Source organism: Gastrolobium bilobum, unplaced genomic scaffold (genome assembly GCF_033153095.1).
Source record: "Gastrolobium bilobum isolate Gb01-03AN ecotype WA unplaced genomic scaffold, APGP_CSIRO_Gbil_v1 utg7290, whole genome shotgun sequence".
NCBI classification, from domain to species: Eukaryota; Viridiplantae; Streptophyta; class Magnoliopsida; order Fabales; family Fabaceae; genus Gastrolobium; species Gastrolobium bilobum.
In genome coordinates this window covers 86,951-103,486 of record NW_026898915.1, presented here as the reverse complement: position 1 = coordinate 103,486, position 16,536 = coordinate 86,951, and the positions used below count along the sequence as shown (strand labels likewise).

Here is a 16,536-nt window from a genome sequence, read left to right as displayed (position 1 = left end):
AGTATAAATTTAGTGATCAAGGAGATTTTATAATGCACATAATTTGAGACTATAATATTTTTTTTTGTAATGGAGACTATAATAATTTAGTGAAAACTCGTGGATGACTAAGAGGATTAGTATCTATTTCAAATATATGAAAAATTATGATCGGATGACTTATACTGATCTTGTAAGTTCAATCGAAAAACTTGGCCTTTCTGCGCCAATCTAATTAAGGAAAATATTTTTAGTATTATAAATATGGATTTAATGTGTGTCTTTTTAAAGGATGTAAGTTGTGTCTTTTTAGTGACTTACATAAAGTCTGACCGGTCATACTTTGTATAAATTTAAAAAAAAAAATTACTTTACACATCAGCGATGTGACTGGAGAGAGAAAATTATTATTTTTTTTCAGATTTATACAAACTATAACCGGTCATACTTTGTGTAAATTACCTAGAAGGACACAAGTTTGTGTCCTTTAAAATAATACTTCTTTTTTCTTATAAATATACCGAGTATTTAGTATATTTTTTATCAAATATAAAAAATAACATTTATACTATTTTTGTAATTATTTTCTTTTATATGTTTTCCTTTTTGTAAGGAAGTACCTATTCTCATTGCGCAACAAATATGCTCCTAATTAAGATATGTGAGTATTTCTTTCAGGACTTTGACACAATGTTATTAAACTCGGACCTCTGATTGACTCGGTCGGGGTATCGAGTTAGTGAATCTTTAGTTCAATTAGTGGGTCATTGGTTCAACCGTATGAATCGGATATGTATATAAATTTATATTTTATACTTAATTATATAATAAATATTTTAAATGGTGCAAGTGAACCAAGAACCAAATGTAACTTAGAGGTAAATACTACAATCTATATCTTCAAAACAAGGGTTTGATTCTTACTAGATGCAATTTTTAAATAATTCTATTAAATGATATGATATATATATATATTAAATGGTGCATATTAACCAACAAAGAAACTCAGTCTAGTGGTAAGTTATTGTTGGGTATGAGACTTGAGTTCGAATCTCAGCAACTCCAAAATTGGAATTATTTTTTTCAAAATCGATTTGAGCAATAAAGCCGGTTGATGGACCGGTTTTTTCAACAGTGCTTTGACAACTCAATTCTTATTTATTGCCAAAATTATATCTTTACTTTTTTTGGGTTAATTTATTTTATTTGAGAAGATTTTTCCTCACTTAATGCAATGCATTTTTCTTCTTCTTACTTATTGGGTTATAAAAAATTTCCAGTTATTTAAATAAATTTTTTAGGAGTTTCATTTTATATTGACGAACATAATATTAATTTTATTATAATGTTAAATTACAACTAAATTGTGTTAAAACTATAAAATAATTTTTCATATAATTTTTTTAATAAATTCATGTCTTCTCAAATTTTCAATTTGATTAATTAATCTGCAATCAAACCTTGGGTTCAATAACTTATAACTTGACTCTATGACTGAGTTAATCTCCTATTCATATTATACGACGACTATAAACAAAAATCATAAAACACAAAAAAAAAAAAAAAAAACTATTTCACCTGTTACTAAATATTATATCCGCAAAGTATTTTTTCAGTAATGGGATTATCTTCACTGAACCCTCAAAATTGTGTCGTTTTCAATTAATGAATGATATTTTTGTAATTTTAGGAGAATTAATAAAAAATATTGCGATAAAATTCATATAATAAATGAATAAATAAAATTATCAAACACCTTTCATTATTTCAAAATAACGTAGTTTTAAGAGTCACTGGAGATGACTTATCTCTAGTGACGAGAGAAATACTTTACCCATATTATATTATGGGTTATATTTATTTCATTTTACACGAGATAATTAAATTCTTTATACACACAAAATATGGGTGGTCCCACTTTTTTTTTCTATCCTTTTATTTATGGATTCCACTTGCAATTTTATTTCTGCAACATAAGAAAATTATTTCCCTTATATTATACATAAAGTTAAATATTCCTGCTTTTAATTGGTAGAAATTTTTTTTTCCGCCACATTCATATTAAAGTAAGTATATCCCTTTATATACGTCCTTTCAAAGGACAAAGGACATATAATTATGTTATTTTAAGTGAGAAAAAGATAAAATTTATTATTTTTTATTTATAATTTTTTTTAAATACTCACTTTCTCTCCCATAATTTTTATTTTTTATATCTTTCTCTTAATTAAAATGATATAACTATATATTTTTAAAAGAAAAAAATTAAACCCCTTTTATATATATATATATATATATATATATATATATTAAAACAAGGATTTATTGTTTCTACTGAGATAATATTAGGGTTTTATAAGAGTTATATTGTAGGAAAAGTGATTGTGTAATGTTATAGAGATTCGTTTTGCGTGCCTTAATTTTTTATTTATTTTTTTGTTTTAAAAAGTGTGGGTCCCACAAAATGTTGTGAGGGTAGAAAAGTTTGTTGTGTTATGTTAAAGGATAAAACGAAAACCCATAATATTATATACCATCGTCCCAAAACTACGTGGCTTTATGTTGGAGCAAATTTTTTTATTAAATTTGACGTAGTCAAATACCAAGTTCTCACAATGAAGTTTCGAAACCAAAAAAATAAAAGGTCGAATTCTATATTCTGAACGTTGAGATTTTTTATTTTGTGATTGATGTAGTGATTCTTTCTTCGAGTGAATCATCTGAGTTCTTTGAAAAACTTCGGTTCAGTTTTGGGTTCTTTTTCCCCTCTGGTTGGAATAAAAAACCGCATCTGCAAATACAGAACCCGCACCTGCAAGCAAATGCGAAGGAACAGTGATGCCACACATTGGATGAAAATTTACAGTGCAAGCAAAAGTAATCAAAGTGGAGAAATGTGTGAGGGAGCAAAAAAAAAAAAAAAAAAACTCTAGACAAACATGGAGGTGATTATTGTTGAGATATATAGTCTCACATCGATTGGATGGGCAACTAATATGGCCTTTATAAGGCCTTGGGCACTCCCACCCCTTGAGCTAGCTTTTGGGGTGGTGTATCCCATGGTTCTTTACATGGTATCAAAGCTTCACCGTCCCCCGCTTTAAAGTGGAATTAAAATAAATAAAAATAGCACAAAAGGTAAACAAAAAATTGGGCCTGTGTAATTCCACGCTTCTAGCCTAAAAAGGCCTTGAGCACTCCCACCCCTGAGCTAGCTTTTGGGGTGGTGTATCCCATGGTTCTTTACAATTATGAACTTAGAGCTAGAGAGAGAAAAATTGTGACAATTTTTTTATTTTTTCAATCTCACCGAGGTGACATGAGATAATATTATCGGAAACAATTTAACCTTTAAAATAGGGAAAATATTATTAAAATATCTCATGTAACACATAAAAAAATAGATGAAACTTTTTTTTTTGTTTTCTTTTTAAAATTTTATCTACTTTTTTGTGTATTGCATAAGACATATTATCTCATATACCATGAAAAAAAATTAAACCATTAAATAAGGTTTAATAGAAAATAAAATTAGAGAAAAAACCTTATGTCGCTGTAGAAAGCAATCTTATGCCTTAAAGACAGACTTAGTGGTAGGACTTATATTTAAAAAAAAAAATGCACGTTGATCGATGAATGTTCAGCATAAGATTGCTGTCTGCAGTGGCATAACATTAATATTTTTTATAAAATTATCTCTTATAATATAAGAGATATTAAACCTTTAAAATATGGGTTAATTATTGTTGGTCCCAGATGAACTCAAGAGAGGGTGAATTGAGTTTATAAAATTTTTGCCTCCTTTTAAAAACAAAACCAGATTTCGAAAGATAATAAATAGAAAATAAAACATGCCAAAATCACACAGCAATTTACGTGGGAAAACCTCCTTGGCTCAAGAGGAGTAAAAACCCACGGCACCAATCTGGATAAACTCTCCAATTGGTCAAAAGCACTTCACTAAAAGAGCCAAAAACAATAATACAAGGTTAGCCCTACACTACCCTTATACAATTCACACCCAAATTTGAATGACTACTCAGCCACCCAAACGAGACTTCACCAATAACTCACCTTCTGTCAACTCAGACAGAATCAATCACTTACGCACAATAGCTTAACTCTAAGCTAACAAAAAGATTTAATAATAGAAATACCATGTGCTTCTTGAATAAGAAGAGAGGTAAAATAGCAAACCTATGAGCATTAAAAGAGAGACCTTGATCGTGCCTTGATTGCCACAATATTATAACTTATGCTCTGCTTGTAATCCTTTGGAATGAAATTTTATTTTTATAATCACGAAAGACTGAAGGACTGGAAGACTGATTTTCAGATAATCTCTTTATCTTTATTTAAAAAAAACAACCTTTTTATTTTTTGAATCAGAATCTAGAAGATTTTAAAAACAACCACAATATTTGAAAATAGTGGTTTATTAGATAAGAAAATCCATCCAGAGGTTTGTTTGTAAAACCATTTTTTATCCTTGCTTTTCAAATATCTAAGGCCATTGGCGGACCGACTTGCGGGCAAATGCCCGCAAGTGCGGTCATAAACTTTTTGATTTTAAATTTTTTTTTTTTTTTTTTTTTTGTAGATTGTTATTTGTCTCTTGATTCAATATATATATTAGGAGTAAATAATTTTTTAAGTCCCTAACAAAAAACATGATTCTCAATTTAGTCCTTTACAAAAAAAAAATTAGTCTCGAGGTCCTTAAAAAATTTAAAGTAGATCAATTTAATTAAAATCGTGGTCCATCACAAATTCAAAAAAGACCTACACTAGTCCCACAGAAAGACCAAAGTGGGTCCATAGGGATCAGGTGACTAATTTTTTTTTTATAATGGACTAAAGTGAGGTCCAAATTTTTTTTAGGGACCAAAAAGGATATTTATTCTTATATTAGTTAGCAACGTAACAACGTACGAAGATGATTAAAACAACGCAACAACGCACATTGATTAGAAAGAAAACTTATTCTTCCTCCCTTGTCACGTACTCATTTCCACGTTCTCTTCATCCTTTGTTTCCTTTTTTATTTTTATAAAAAGAGATGATTGATTGTAGGTCTGACATTCTCAAATAAGTTAATATCTAGAGACGAGACCTTCACTGTGATTTTGTTTTACTTCTGTATAGGTAGTGTTAACTTTTTTATTCACCACTATAAAATAGAAGGGATAGGTTATTCTACTTACCATTTTTTTGCCTACCTCTACCTACCACCCTCCAACACCGTTAGATCAGAATCTTAACTAACATTTATCTTTTTCTCTCTTCTTGAGATTTTGATCTAACGGTATTGGAGAGTGGTAGGCAAAGGTAGGCAGAAAAATGTTAGGTAAAATAACATATCCCAAAATAGAATGATGATGTATGGATGTACTGGAGTATATTCTCATATTTGTTTTGAAGGATTGATAAGATTTAGGGGGAAAATAATTGGTCAAACTATTGTCTGCAGCTTGTTATGGAAGCAACTAGATTATGAGCGGGTTCAAGCGTTGATTTAAACTTTTATATAAAAAAAAAAATTCTGGGGCGCTGCCCCCGAACCCCGCACTGATTGTGTGGACATAAATTTTTTTTCCTGGGTCCGCCACTGTCTAAGGCAATCAAAGTAAGATTACATGTTCTATTGAATCCAACTGTTCTTAAATTGGTTCTCTTTGTTGGGCTGTATTTTTCTTTGACTTCAAGATCCACTCGGTGATGGGCTTGTACTTTAGATTCAATCAATCTCTTCCAAGCAAGTTATTAAATTTACTATTTTGTCCTTGAAGCTATCAGACTTGATCCCATGCTTTTCTTTCTCTTCATGATATCTTTCATATCTTCTCCAATCTTCATGCAATCTTCAATTATCTTAAATACTATTTCAAATCATAATAAATATTATTCTGAAATCTCAAACAATTAGCTCATTAATAATTTCAAGATAATAAAATATTATCAATTAAATTTACATTAAATTGTTTGTAATCATCAAAATATATTTTAAATCAATAAATCAATTTGAGTATAACAAATATCCAACAATTATTTCTTTAGTTACTGCATATAAGTTATCTGCAGTAAGTCTAATACGACGTCGTTTTGGAGCGAAAATCATGGTATTTTTATAATTTTAATTTATTTTTAGGTTATTATAGTCTTTATAATTATAATTATTTAAGGAGCGTTTGGTACGAGAAATTTTTTTTTGACCAGGAAGAAAAATTGCATGAGAATATGATGAGAAACTTTTGTTGCCGAGTAAGTAACGAAAAGGTGTTTAGTAGTTCAAAATTTTGCAGGAAAACTTGGATTAATTTTAGTAAGGTATGTTTGGTTGATAGTGTAAAAAAAAGATGGAAATATTTACTGAAATTACCTTTTTCCACACCTAAACAATGGTTTACCAATTGAGGTTTGATAAATGCACTTTAATGCAAGGGCATTTTAGTCACAACAAAGTGTTAAGAATTTGTCACTGACAAAGAAAAAAAGGTAACCACCTTTAAGATTGCAAAATTTTTGAACCAACTCATGAACAAAATGAAAACACGGACACCTTTTTTTCCCATACACCTTTTTTTTAATCCTCCTACCTAGGGGTGTAAATGGGTAGGCCGACCTACAGAGGTCTACGGCCTAGCCTATATTAGGCTAGACTTAGCCTGTTACAATTAGTAAAATAGAACAGGCTTAGGCTTTTAAGAAAATCTATTTATAAAATAGGTCATAGGCTTTTTTATACATATCGGGCCTATAAGCCTACAGGTCGGCGTATATCATATTATTTATGTTAAATAAAATAATTAAAATAAATTTTTTTATTTTAATAAATTTGAATAATAAAATTATATTATTTTAGTTATTCTTTTAATTGTTGAATGTATAATAGGCTTAAACAGGCCTAGGCCAAGACTTTTATCTTTTAAATATAGGTCAGGCCAAACTTGTAATTTGGAGCCTACACAGGCTAACAGGTCAGATCAGACCAAATGTTTTTTACACAGACTTGCCTATTTAAGTCAAAGCTTAGTCTAACATAGCCTATTTACACCCATACTCCTACAAACATTGCCTATTATTTTTCCTATCCTATTTTCCTGGCTAATTTTTTTTTGCCCCCTACCAAACAGCCCCATAGTTTTTCAATCCTAACACGACGTCGTTTTGGGAATAAATGCAGATAATTTATCTGCAGTAATTCGCATTTTCTGCAGTTACTGCATATAAGTTATCTGCAGTAAGCCTAATACGACGTCGTTTTAGGGCGGAAATCATGGTGTTTTTATAATTTTAATTTATTTCAGGGTTATGATAGTCTTTATAATTATAATTATAGAAAATTATTTCTGCAGTTAATGCAGATAAGTTATCTGCATCTACTTTCAAAACGACGTCGTTTTTGGATTGAAAGATTAAAAAATTATAATTATAAATACTATAATAACCCTGAAATAAATTAAAATTACAAAAATACCATAATTTTTTCCTTAAAACAACGTCGTATTAGATTTACTACAGATAACTTATCTGCAGTAACTGCAAAAAAGTGAACCCTTATAATTATTTAGTTTTTCAATCCCAAAACGACGTCGTTTTGGGAATAAATGCAGATAACTTATCTGCAGTAACTGCATGAATATTATTCTGTTAAAATAATAGGATAAATAATTTTTTGGATTTAATGTCTCTCATATGTAGGAAATAAAATTATCTTCTGTATACATATAAAAGTATGTATGACTCTTTTTTTTTCTCTTCTATTTACAGCACCTCACATGGACTTCACATATTTTTATATGGGATAAGTTATTCTGCCTATCACTCTCCAACACCGTTAGATTATAATCTTAACTAACATTTATTTTTCTCTCTCTTCTTGAGATTATGATCTAACGGTATTGAAGAGTTATAGACAAAGATAGCCAGAAAAAATAATAAGTAGAATAACATATCCCTTTTTATATATATTTATAATACGAGAAATATCAATTTTTTATTTTTTATTTAAAATTTAATTTTTAATGAAATACGATCCGTCTTTCTTAATTAAGAAGTTAATAAGGTTTAATCATATTGAGCATAGTAGTACTTAAACGTCTTAAGAAAGAGTATAATTTTATATAAAAAAATAAAAATAGAAAGAGTATAATTTTGGTTTGTTATTTTATCACTATCCAATCATTTGTAACATTATCAAAATTAAATTGGGTAAAAGTCATATCATTTTAAAGGATGTAAAGTTGTGTCATCTTAAAAGAGAAAAAGATAGATAAAGAAGGAGAGAGAGAGTTGACAAAAAAATAAAGATGCGAGTCTCATCTCTTTGTGAAGGTGAAAAGATATAAATTGTGTCATTTTAAATGATAAACACTTTTCTCAATTAAATTATAAAAAGAGTTAGAGAAAAAGGAAATGACAAACACGCCGAAGAATTCTTTCTAATATTTTGTTGTAGTGTAGCAGGAGATAAACAGTGAGCGCAACCAATATTCACCGCGCCCAATCTTCGAAGCAAAGCTCCGATTTTGCTCTGTTTGATCTGCAAATTTCACTGAAACCATTTCAATCGAAACTCCCAATTTTTTGTTTTTATTTTTGGGTAGTTAAATTCGAGGGAAATTTTTTATCCATGGCCATTTCTGACTCACTTGTGTTGTAGCCGAATTCCGTAGATGCAAGGGGCAACCCGGAAAATTAGAGGGAGAAAGAGAGAAGATATTGCTTCCCCAAAAGTAAAGATTCAATTTTTAAAGCGTGAGCAACAATGGGGTCTGTAGAAACAGCAGCTTCTTCTGGAAGCACTAACATGTCTACCTCAGGCATGTTATTTGATTTGATTTCTTTGTTTTATTATCCTATCAGTTGGATTTTGATTCTCTGCTTGAAAGTATAGTCATGATTTAATATTCATTACCGTGTTATATTTTAGTTAGTTTCAGTTGTTCTCGGTTGGGGTAGGATTTTGATGTCAGAATAGTATTGGGGTTTGAATTTTTTGCTGTGAAATCTCAGGCCTTGGTTTTTGGGATCTGTGAAATTGTTTATGTTTTGATCATAGTTTGGGTCGGGACTAGAATGACAGGGAAAGTTTTTGCCAAATTAAATGGTGATACTGGTGGAAGAGGGTTTTGAAGATTCCAGTTTTCCACAGTTCTTGGAAAGCATAACTTTTTTGGGTGCCTCGGGTTCTCGATAATTTGGATGGGCTAAAAACTTGTTTTCTTCGACGGTGCTGCTGGGGAATGTATGTGATCATGAATTGTCACGGGAGGGTCTCTGTTATGTGATGGAGGATGATTTTTAAAGCGCTTGTGTTCTAAAATGGGGGAGTGGTAAGTGAAGAAGGGTCATTAATCTTGCGTTGAGTTTACCAACTAACTGTTATGGGCAACAAAAGACTGGCATTTGATAACCATCTATGCGATGGCTTCCTTGTTTTTTCTTGGGTTGGAGATGGGAGGGAGGGTTTTTCAGCTGGCATCTAGGCATCCACATTCGTTCGGACAGGTGATGTCTTTCTTTCTTTAACATGACATGTCATGTGTTAAATCTCAGTCATTCATTGACCGATCAATAGTTTTAATTTTAATGACAATTTGTAAAACAAAAAATTGAAAATTGTCATTTTAATTGTTGGTTATTAATTATCTGTCAATGAATAACTGAAATTTATCATATGAGGTGGTCATGTGAAAGAGACATGAGAGGATCCAATGGCTGATCTGTAGTATGAAAGTCTGGGAGTTCTAAATCCCAATAGCTGATCTTAACTAAGAATTTTTGGGGTGGTCATATAGTGTTTTACTAATGCTTGAGTGATTACATGCTCTTTTTAAAATTCCGGGGGTGGCCATGGATCCCCCAAAAATATACTGAGATCCACAACTGTTATAGCCTTCATCATAATAGTTCCTCTGTGGATGAATTCCACATTTAGGGTTATAGAATTTGTTAATCTGTTTAATCACTAAAAGTGGATGTTAGGGTGGGTGGCGGAGAGGGAGGTGTCATGCTGAGGAGATTTTGGTGTTCTAAGATTGCATGATTATGGTAGAAAATGTTACAGCCTTACACCTTATGTTAGATTTTCCTTCTTTTATTGCTTAAATTATTGATAGGAAATGTTATGGCCTTATAATTAAAATTAGAGGCGACAATTTTCAATGTGACATTCTGACACGACACAAGAAATTTGTGCTCAAGTCAATCCGTTTTCAAATTTGTGTTGTGTTCGTGTTGGCAAAAACTGAAATAAAAAATTGGTGTTATATTGTGTGTCAACCTGACCCGCATTAATTTTCTTAAAAGATATTTGTGTCGTGTCGTGCCAACATTACATTGATGAAAGCAACATTTAGTATACAGGCTATTCGTGTCTTATCGTGTCATGTCATCTTGTGTAATAAGCGAAACATTTCAAGGTTGACAGATTATTCGTGTTATGTCGTGTCAATTTGCATAATAAGCAACACACTTTGAGGTTGGTGGGTTATTCATATCATGTGTTCTGTCAACGCTCAAAATAAGTAAGTTGTGTTCGTGTCGAAGGTCTTGACCCGTTTCAAATTCATATTGTGATTGTGTTAAATTCGTGTCATGTCAACCCAAATTGTCATTCCTAATTAAAGTTATTGCTTGGTTAAACCATGGAGTTTATATTTGTCTACGTGGATTTTTAGGAGGTCCAAATGGATGTTGGAAGAAAAACAAGGGAGTACACAAGGTTTCATGGTAGATATGGTCCTGAAAAATCAAATGATTAGAGGAATCTATTACATTGACTTTGTGATGGTATATGATTTAATGATGGTAAACCCTTGTTTTAATAAGCGGGAGGAGTATCTTATTGTTTACAAAATAGAGTTTCAAGCTCACAAGTAGATTTCTTTTTGATATGGAAAATAGACACATTGATTTGCAAAGTCATAACACATAACAGTAGAGAGCTTAACCACCCAGTATAGATTTTGGTTCTGGACACACATGCTAAGTAGAGGAAAGGGAGAAACATTAAGCTATAAATCCAATGATTAAATGGTGGCAGCTATAAGAAGGAAAACAATTAGTGTATAAGAGAATTCTATTAGAAGAGATTTGGGAGGGATTTTGACTGTAGCAAAAGTGGTTCTTGCAAGTCAAAAGGGTTTCTAAAAGTAAAAAAATTTGGTAATGGGAAGAGAGTGTTGAAGAGAAGGTTAAATTAAAAGAGACATTCGTACTCTTCCAAACTCGTGATTAGAAAAATTTACATAAAACCACTGTCTAAATTCTGAGCTTCTATTGTATCCCATATGCTGATTAGAAATTTTCTGTTTTGCAGGGCTTCACAAGAAGCACCAAACGGAGCTAGAAAATTTGACGCTAACCACACAACCCTTCAAAACACTAAAATTCTTCACATTAGCTGTTACTCAATACATGAAGAAAGCAGCATTATATCTGTTGGCAAAAGGTGGATGGCTTATGCTTTTCAGTTTTGTGGTAGGGGCTCTTGGCATAATGTTGATTACCCTGGATGGTCCTCATGAAAAGGTATTTTCATTTATTCTGTCAGTAACTTGTGAATGATAGTTCTAAATCACAAAAAGTTCCATGGGAAATAATATATTTCTGGGTCTTTTTGCCTATTATACGTGAGTACCATTAGAAATGTGAACCTAGCGATCCAAACCTCAAATCTGCAATAAGCTGTAAAAAACTTATAACTAGCTTAAGTTTTCATGTTGATATTATTATTTGAAGATTATGCTAATTAAAATGGAAGTTCATTAATTAATCTGACAATGGGAACTAATGTAGGATCAATTTTCTTTTGTCTCTTGAATCTTAACAATAATTAACCCCCCAACTGATTAATACCCTAAGGGCTACACATCTATGATTATTTTGAGTTATTATACTCGTAAGACATTAAAAATGCATTTTCTTTATTTTTTATTTTTGCAGCATCTTGAGGAGCTTCTTAAATATTTCCGCTTTGGACTGTGGTGGGTAGCCCTTGGGGTTGCGTCTTCAATTGGTCTTGGTAAGTAAAACAGGCATGCATGAAGGTGATGTATCCTCATATCTAGATGAGGGTTCCTGATTATGTTTTTCCTGGTTAGTTAGTAATACAGTTGGTCTTTAGGCTACTTGTGTGATTTGGACTTGCAGAAAATTATTTGCTTACAATACATAGGCTTCATAATTGTAAGCAATAACAATCCCAACAACGTGATCATATGGCTTGTACTTTTTTCTTTTTCCATTTTCTTTTTGATAAAATTTTCCCTTGTCATTTTCTTTGGTTCAGGATCTGGTTTGCATACTTTTGTTCTATACTTGGGTCCCCACATAGCTTTCTTTACAATAAAAGCCATGCAATGTGGCCGAGTTGATTTGAAGATTGCTCCATATGATACAATACAGTTAGATAGAGGTCCTTCTTGGCTTGATAAAGACTGTTCGGAATTTGGGCCGCCAATGTTCCAGTCAGTACATGGTTCACAGGTTCCACTTAGCAGCATTTTGGCTCAAGTTCAGATGGAGGCTGTTCTATGGGGTATGGGAACCGCTATTGGGGAGCTTCCTCCTTACTTTATCTCCAGGGCAGGTATAATTAGTATTTTGTATGACGACTGATCCTCTTAATTTAACCAAGTTACTGTTAAATTGATATAAAAATCTGACTTTACTTCTGACTACTGTTCAGAAAGATATGCTTACCATGCATATATTCTATTTACGTCTAGCTTGTATTTATACCTTATTACTAGGATGGTGTGAAGCTCTAAAACTTCTGTGATTTTGTTGAGTCCTTCTTAAAAGCCTTTTTTGTTTTTTAAGCTATAAGAATTTGTTATTCCAAGACTGTTATATATTAGCTGCTATTGAAGTTATTCTGAAGTAAAGCTCAACCTTTGCTTCTGAATCTTTTTAGTTCCCATTATTTGCCCAATCCAAGTATATACTTATGGAGATATAATAAACTTCAAATATTCATCTTATTTTTTAAGCCCATGGGATATTATTCATCCTAATGTTTGAAAGTTATTGTATGCGTGAGTAGTCATATTTACACAATTACACCCTTATCTCCTTTAGTTAATGGCTTTATGCATATCAGCCATGATCCCATATTTGAAATCCATCTGTGTCTGTAATAAGAACCTTGGAATGCATCACCCCAAAAGCTAGCTTAAAGGGTGAGAGTACTCAAGGCCTTATAAACCCTACATTAGTTGCCCATACAACCAATGTGGGACTCCAAGTCCCATACCTTGCAAAAGGGTCATAACATCCCACCATGCTTCGCAGCCCAAGCCCGAGGTTCCAAGTCCAAGGATCCAACCCCCGTGTTCCAGTTCCAAGTTCAAATGTGTGAAACATAATGGGTGCTGATATCATTTGATAAGAACCTTGGGATGTACCACTCCAAAAGCTAGCTCAAAGGGTGGGAGTATCCAAGACCTTATAAACCCCATATTAGTTGCCTATACAACCAATGTGGGACTCCAAGTCCCATACCTTGCAAATGGGTCCTAACATTCCAAATTGGTTGTATGGGCCCATTTGCAATGTATGGGACTTGGAGTCCCACATTGGTTGTATTTATAAGACCTTGGGCACCCCCATCCTTTGAGCTAGTTTTTGGGGTGGTGCATCCCAAGATTCTTGTCAAATGGTATTAGAGCCTTCCACTATGTCTCCTAATTACAATCGAGCGGTGCGGGTGGTGACATCGGCGTTGCAGTGTTCGCCCTAGGCTAGTAAAAGACTAGCACAAAGCTAGCCCGTGTGGGCTGCGGAGCGTGGTGGAATGTTACGATTCCATTTGCAATGTATGGGACTTGAAATTCCACATTGGTTGTATGGGCAACTAATGTGGGCTTTATAAAGCCTTGAGCACTCCCACCCTTTGAGCTAACTTTTGGGGTGGTGCATCCCAAGATGCTTATCGTTCTGCCTCCTCCCTGCTTGATTGATATAGCATATGACTTTCTTTATTGCAATATAAATGTTCTTGCACCATATTTGGTAAAGAAAATGTTTGGCTGTATGCCGTTGCATGGTAAAATTTTATAGTTTTTTTTAGTTTTCAATAATTCCATTTTGATGGTACTTTGTGATGTCTATCTATTTCTTCTTGAACTTTCTGAGGTCTATTTTGTCTGATTTAGGATGATAAATTAATTTATTTTTCAGTAGTTTGGTGCTTTATTAGGTACTTACTTTAGGAATTGGTTGCACATGATTCTAATCAAATTATTCATGTAGCACGCTTGTCTGGGAGCAAATTTGATGCAATTGAAGAGTTGGATACTGAAGATAAAGGAATCATGGCAACCCACTTGAATCGAATCAAGCGTTGGTTTCTATCACACTCTCAACATTTGAATTTTCTTAGCATTATGGCACTTGCTTCGGTTAGTATCGACTTTCTTCATTAATAGCATGACCTTTGTTTCTTCATTAAATAGAATTGACAGTTTCTTTTGTAAATAAAGTTCCTGATGTATTTCTATGATGTTTATAATATAATAGATCTTTCTCTTTTAGCAACATTCTGAGTTGGGTTGTTAGTCCTGACTCCACCTTGAAACAGCTCATTCTTCTGTACAATTACTTTTTGGTCCCAAATTTGTCATCCAATCACATCAATGATTTTATTTTTGCTTTTGAGATTATTCGGAGAATGGAGGTTCCACACAATAGTGATTGTCATTTGTCACTTCCATTGGGTTGACAATGACTGTCACTTTTAGGCATATACAAGTGGGATTTTCTTTTGACCTTTCTTTCAGAGGGATAAGCTTGACAGGATAACGTATTCTAATTATTGAAAATGTTTACTCAATTTGTACTATTTTACTGTTATGTTTTCTCTATTTTGGTTCTGCGGATTATAGTTGTCAATACTGTATCTTATGCTGATTATGTTTGATGCTTTCTTAATCCACGGCTGTAAAAGAAATTTAATGAGTAATATCCAAATTATTATTCATCAGGGTGCTGTAGTTTCTTTTTCTTTTTCTTTTTCTTTTTATTATGCCAGTGTTTTTATATTCAATATAAAAATTGTGATTGAGAAAATAAAGTGGTGATTCCTTAGTTCGAGGTGCACCATTACTAAATAGCATTTATTATTAACTAAAACAATAGCATTTGTTATATATGCTTCATGAACATTCAACCTGCCATTAACTGAATGGATATTTCAGGTGCCAAATCCTCTATTTGACCTTGCTGGTATTATGTGTGGACAATTTGGGATTCCATTTTGGAAATTCTTTCTTGCAACTTTGATTGGAAAGGCAATTATTAAAACTCACATACAGGTTTGTATAAGTTTGGATTCATCTTCTTCCGTTACGTACTCATTTGGCCTTTTTGAAGCCTTTCCTTTGCTTTAGACTTAGCTTGCTAACTACAATAAAATGTTAAAGCATTTAAGCATTGGCATTTTTTACATGACCTTGTGGAAAGAAGAGGGAGGGAAGGCAACTAGTGATTTGTCCTTGTGGAGTCACACTACCATATACGGAACCCCGAAGTTGGTCTCCCGTGAATGTTTATATAAAAGAATGTTAAAATATTAAATTTAGCATAGAGATAAAAAGGGGATGTGGAAGAATTGAAAAGAAATAGTCAAGATTATCTAATGTGTAAGATTAAATAGTCAAGATTAGCTGTTCTCACACTCTCACTTGATACACTCTATACAATGTACTTTGTGCAGACGGTATTTATCATCTCAGTTTGCAATAATCAGCTTCTTAATTGGATAGAGAATGAATTTGTCTGGGTTCTCAGCCATATACCTGGTTTTGCTTCTATCTTGCCCAGTGTGATTGAAACTCTCCATGCAGCTAAAGATAAGTATCTGAAAGCACCCGATCCAGTATCCCCAAATATCCAGGTAACCATTAACTCCAATGTAACGTGATGTTTCTTATTTGATTTTAATGTTGAATTGCTCATATTGAATAACAGCCTCAGAGTCTTGTTCTAATATTTGCTCTCTTTCTTTTTCTAAAATTACTTCATCTATTATCTTCAGAGGAAAAAATGGGATTTCTCATTTGCTTCAGTGTGGAACACTGTTGTGTGGCTTATGCTTATAAACTTCTTTGTCAAGATAGTGAATGCAACTGCTCAAAGGTATTTGAAGAAACGGCAGGAGAATGAGCTAGCTGCATCAACCAACACGTCTCCATCAACAGATTAGACGTGCAATACAATGCTTATGTTCTGCTTGTATTGCTTCTTCTTTTTCTTTTTTCTTTGGCTCCTCTTGCAAGCAGAAATGTTGAAATTTGAATTGTAGCTCTTCCTATTTCCTGAAGGCCCCTTGAAAGTACTTAATCGAACCAGAATCAGACATATCTTATTAGGATCTTCTATAGTAATGAATATACACAGTTTGTACTTTCATTTTAGGCAACCATTGTTTGGGATGGCTTTTAGATTTTAACCACTTATTTGCTACTACTTACGATGGAATTATTGGAATCCTACTATTCTTTTGGAATGGCAAAACAAATTACTGCTTTGTTTATCTGCGTATCAAACAAC

General features: G+C 32.5%; 1 protein-coding gene across 1 annotated transcript; it reads left to right on the top strand.

The window, feature by feature from the left end:
* Positions 1-8,415: 8,415 nt before the first annotated feature.
* On the top strand, positions 8,416-16,488 carry LOC133285421 (vacuole membrane protein KMS1-like). The gene is made up of 8 exons (XM_061482637.1): positions 8,416-8,801; positions 11,303-11,514; positions 11,929-12,007; positions 12,275-12,574; positions 14,239-14,387; positions 15,183-15,299; positions 15,701-15,880; positions 16,022-16,488. The coding sequence occupies exons 1-8, from the start codon at positions 8,747-8,749 to the stop codon at positions 16,187-16,189; spliced, it is 1,260 nt and encodes a 419-aa protein (XP_061338621.1). The 5' UTR covers positions 8,416-8,746; the 3' UTR covers positions 16,190-16,488.
* Positions 16,489-16,536: the final 48 nt, after the last annotated feature.

What these genes read in the sequence shown, in the direction of transcription:
- LOC133285421 (XM_061482637.1), top strand. Translation starts at nt 8,747, where the DNA reads ATGGGGTCTGTAGAAACAGCAGCTTCTTCTGGAAGCACTAACATGTCT. An exon ending in TGGATGGTCCTCATGAAAAG is followed by an intron (nt 11,515 to 11,928) that starts GTATTTTCATTT and finishes TTATTTTTGCAG; the next exon opens with CATCTTGAGGAGCTTCTTAA. An exon ending in GCATTATGGCACTTGCTTCG is followed by an intron (nt 14,388 to 15,182) that starts GTTAGTATCGAC and finishes TGGATATTTCAG; the next exon opens with GTGCCAAATCCTCTATTTGA.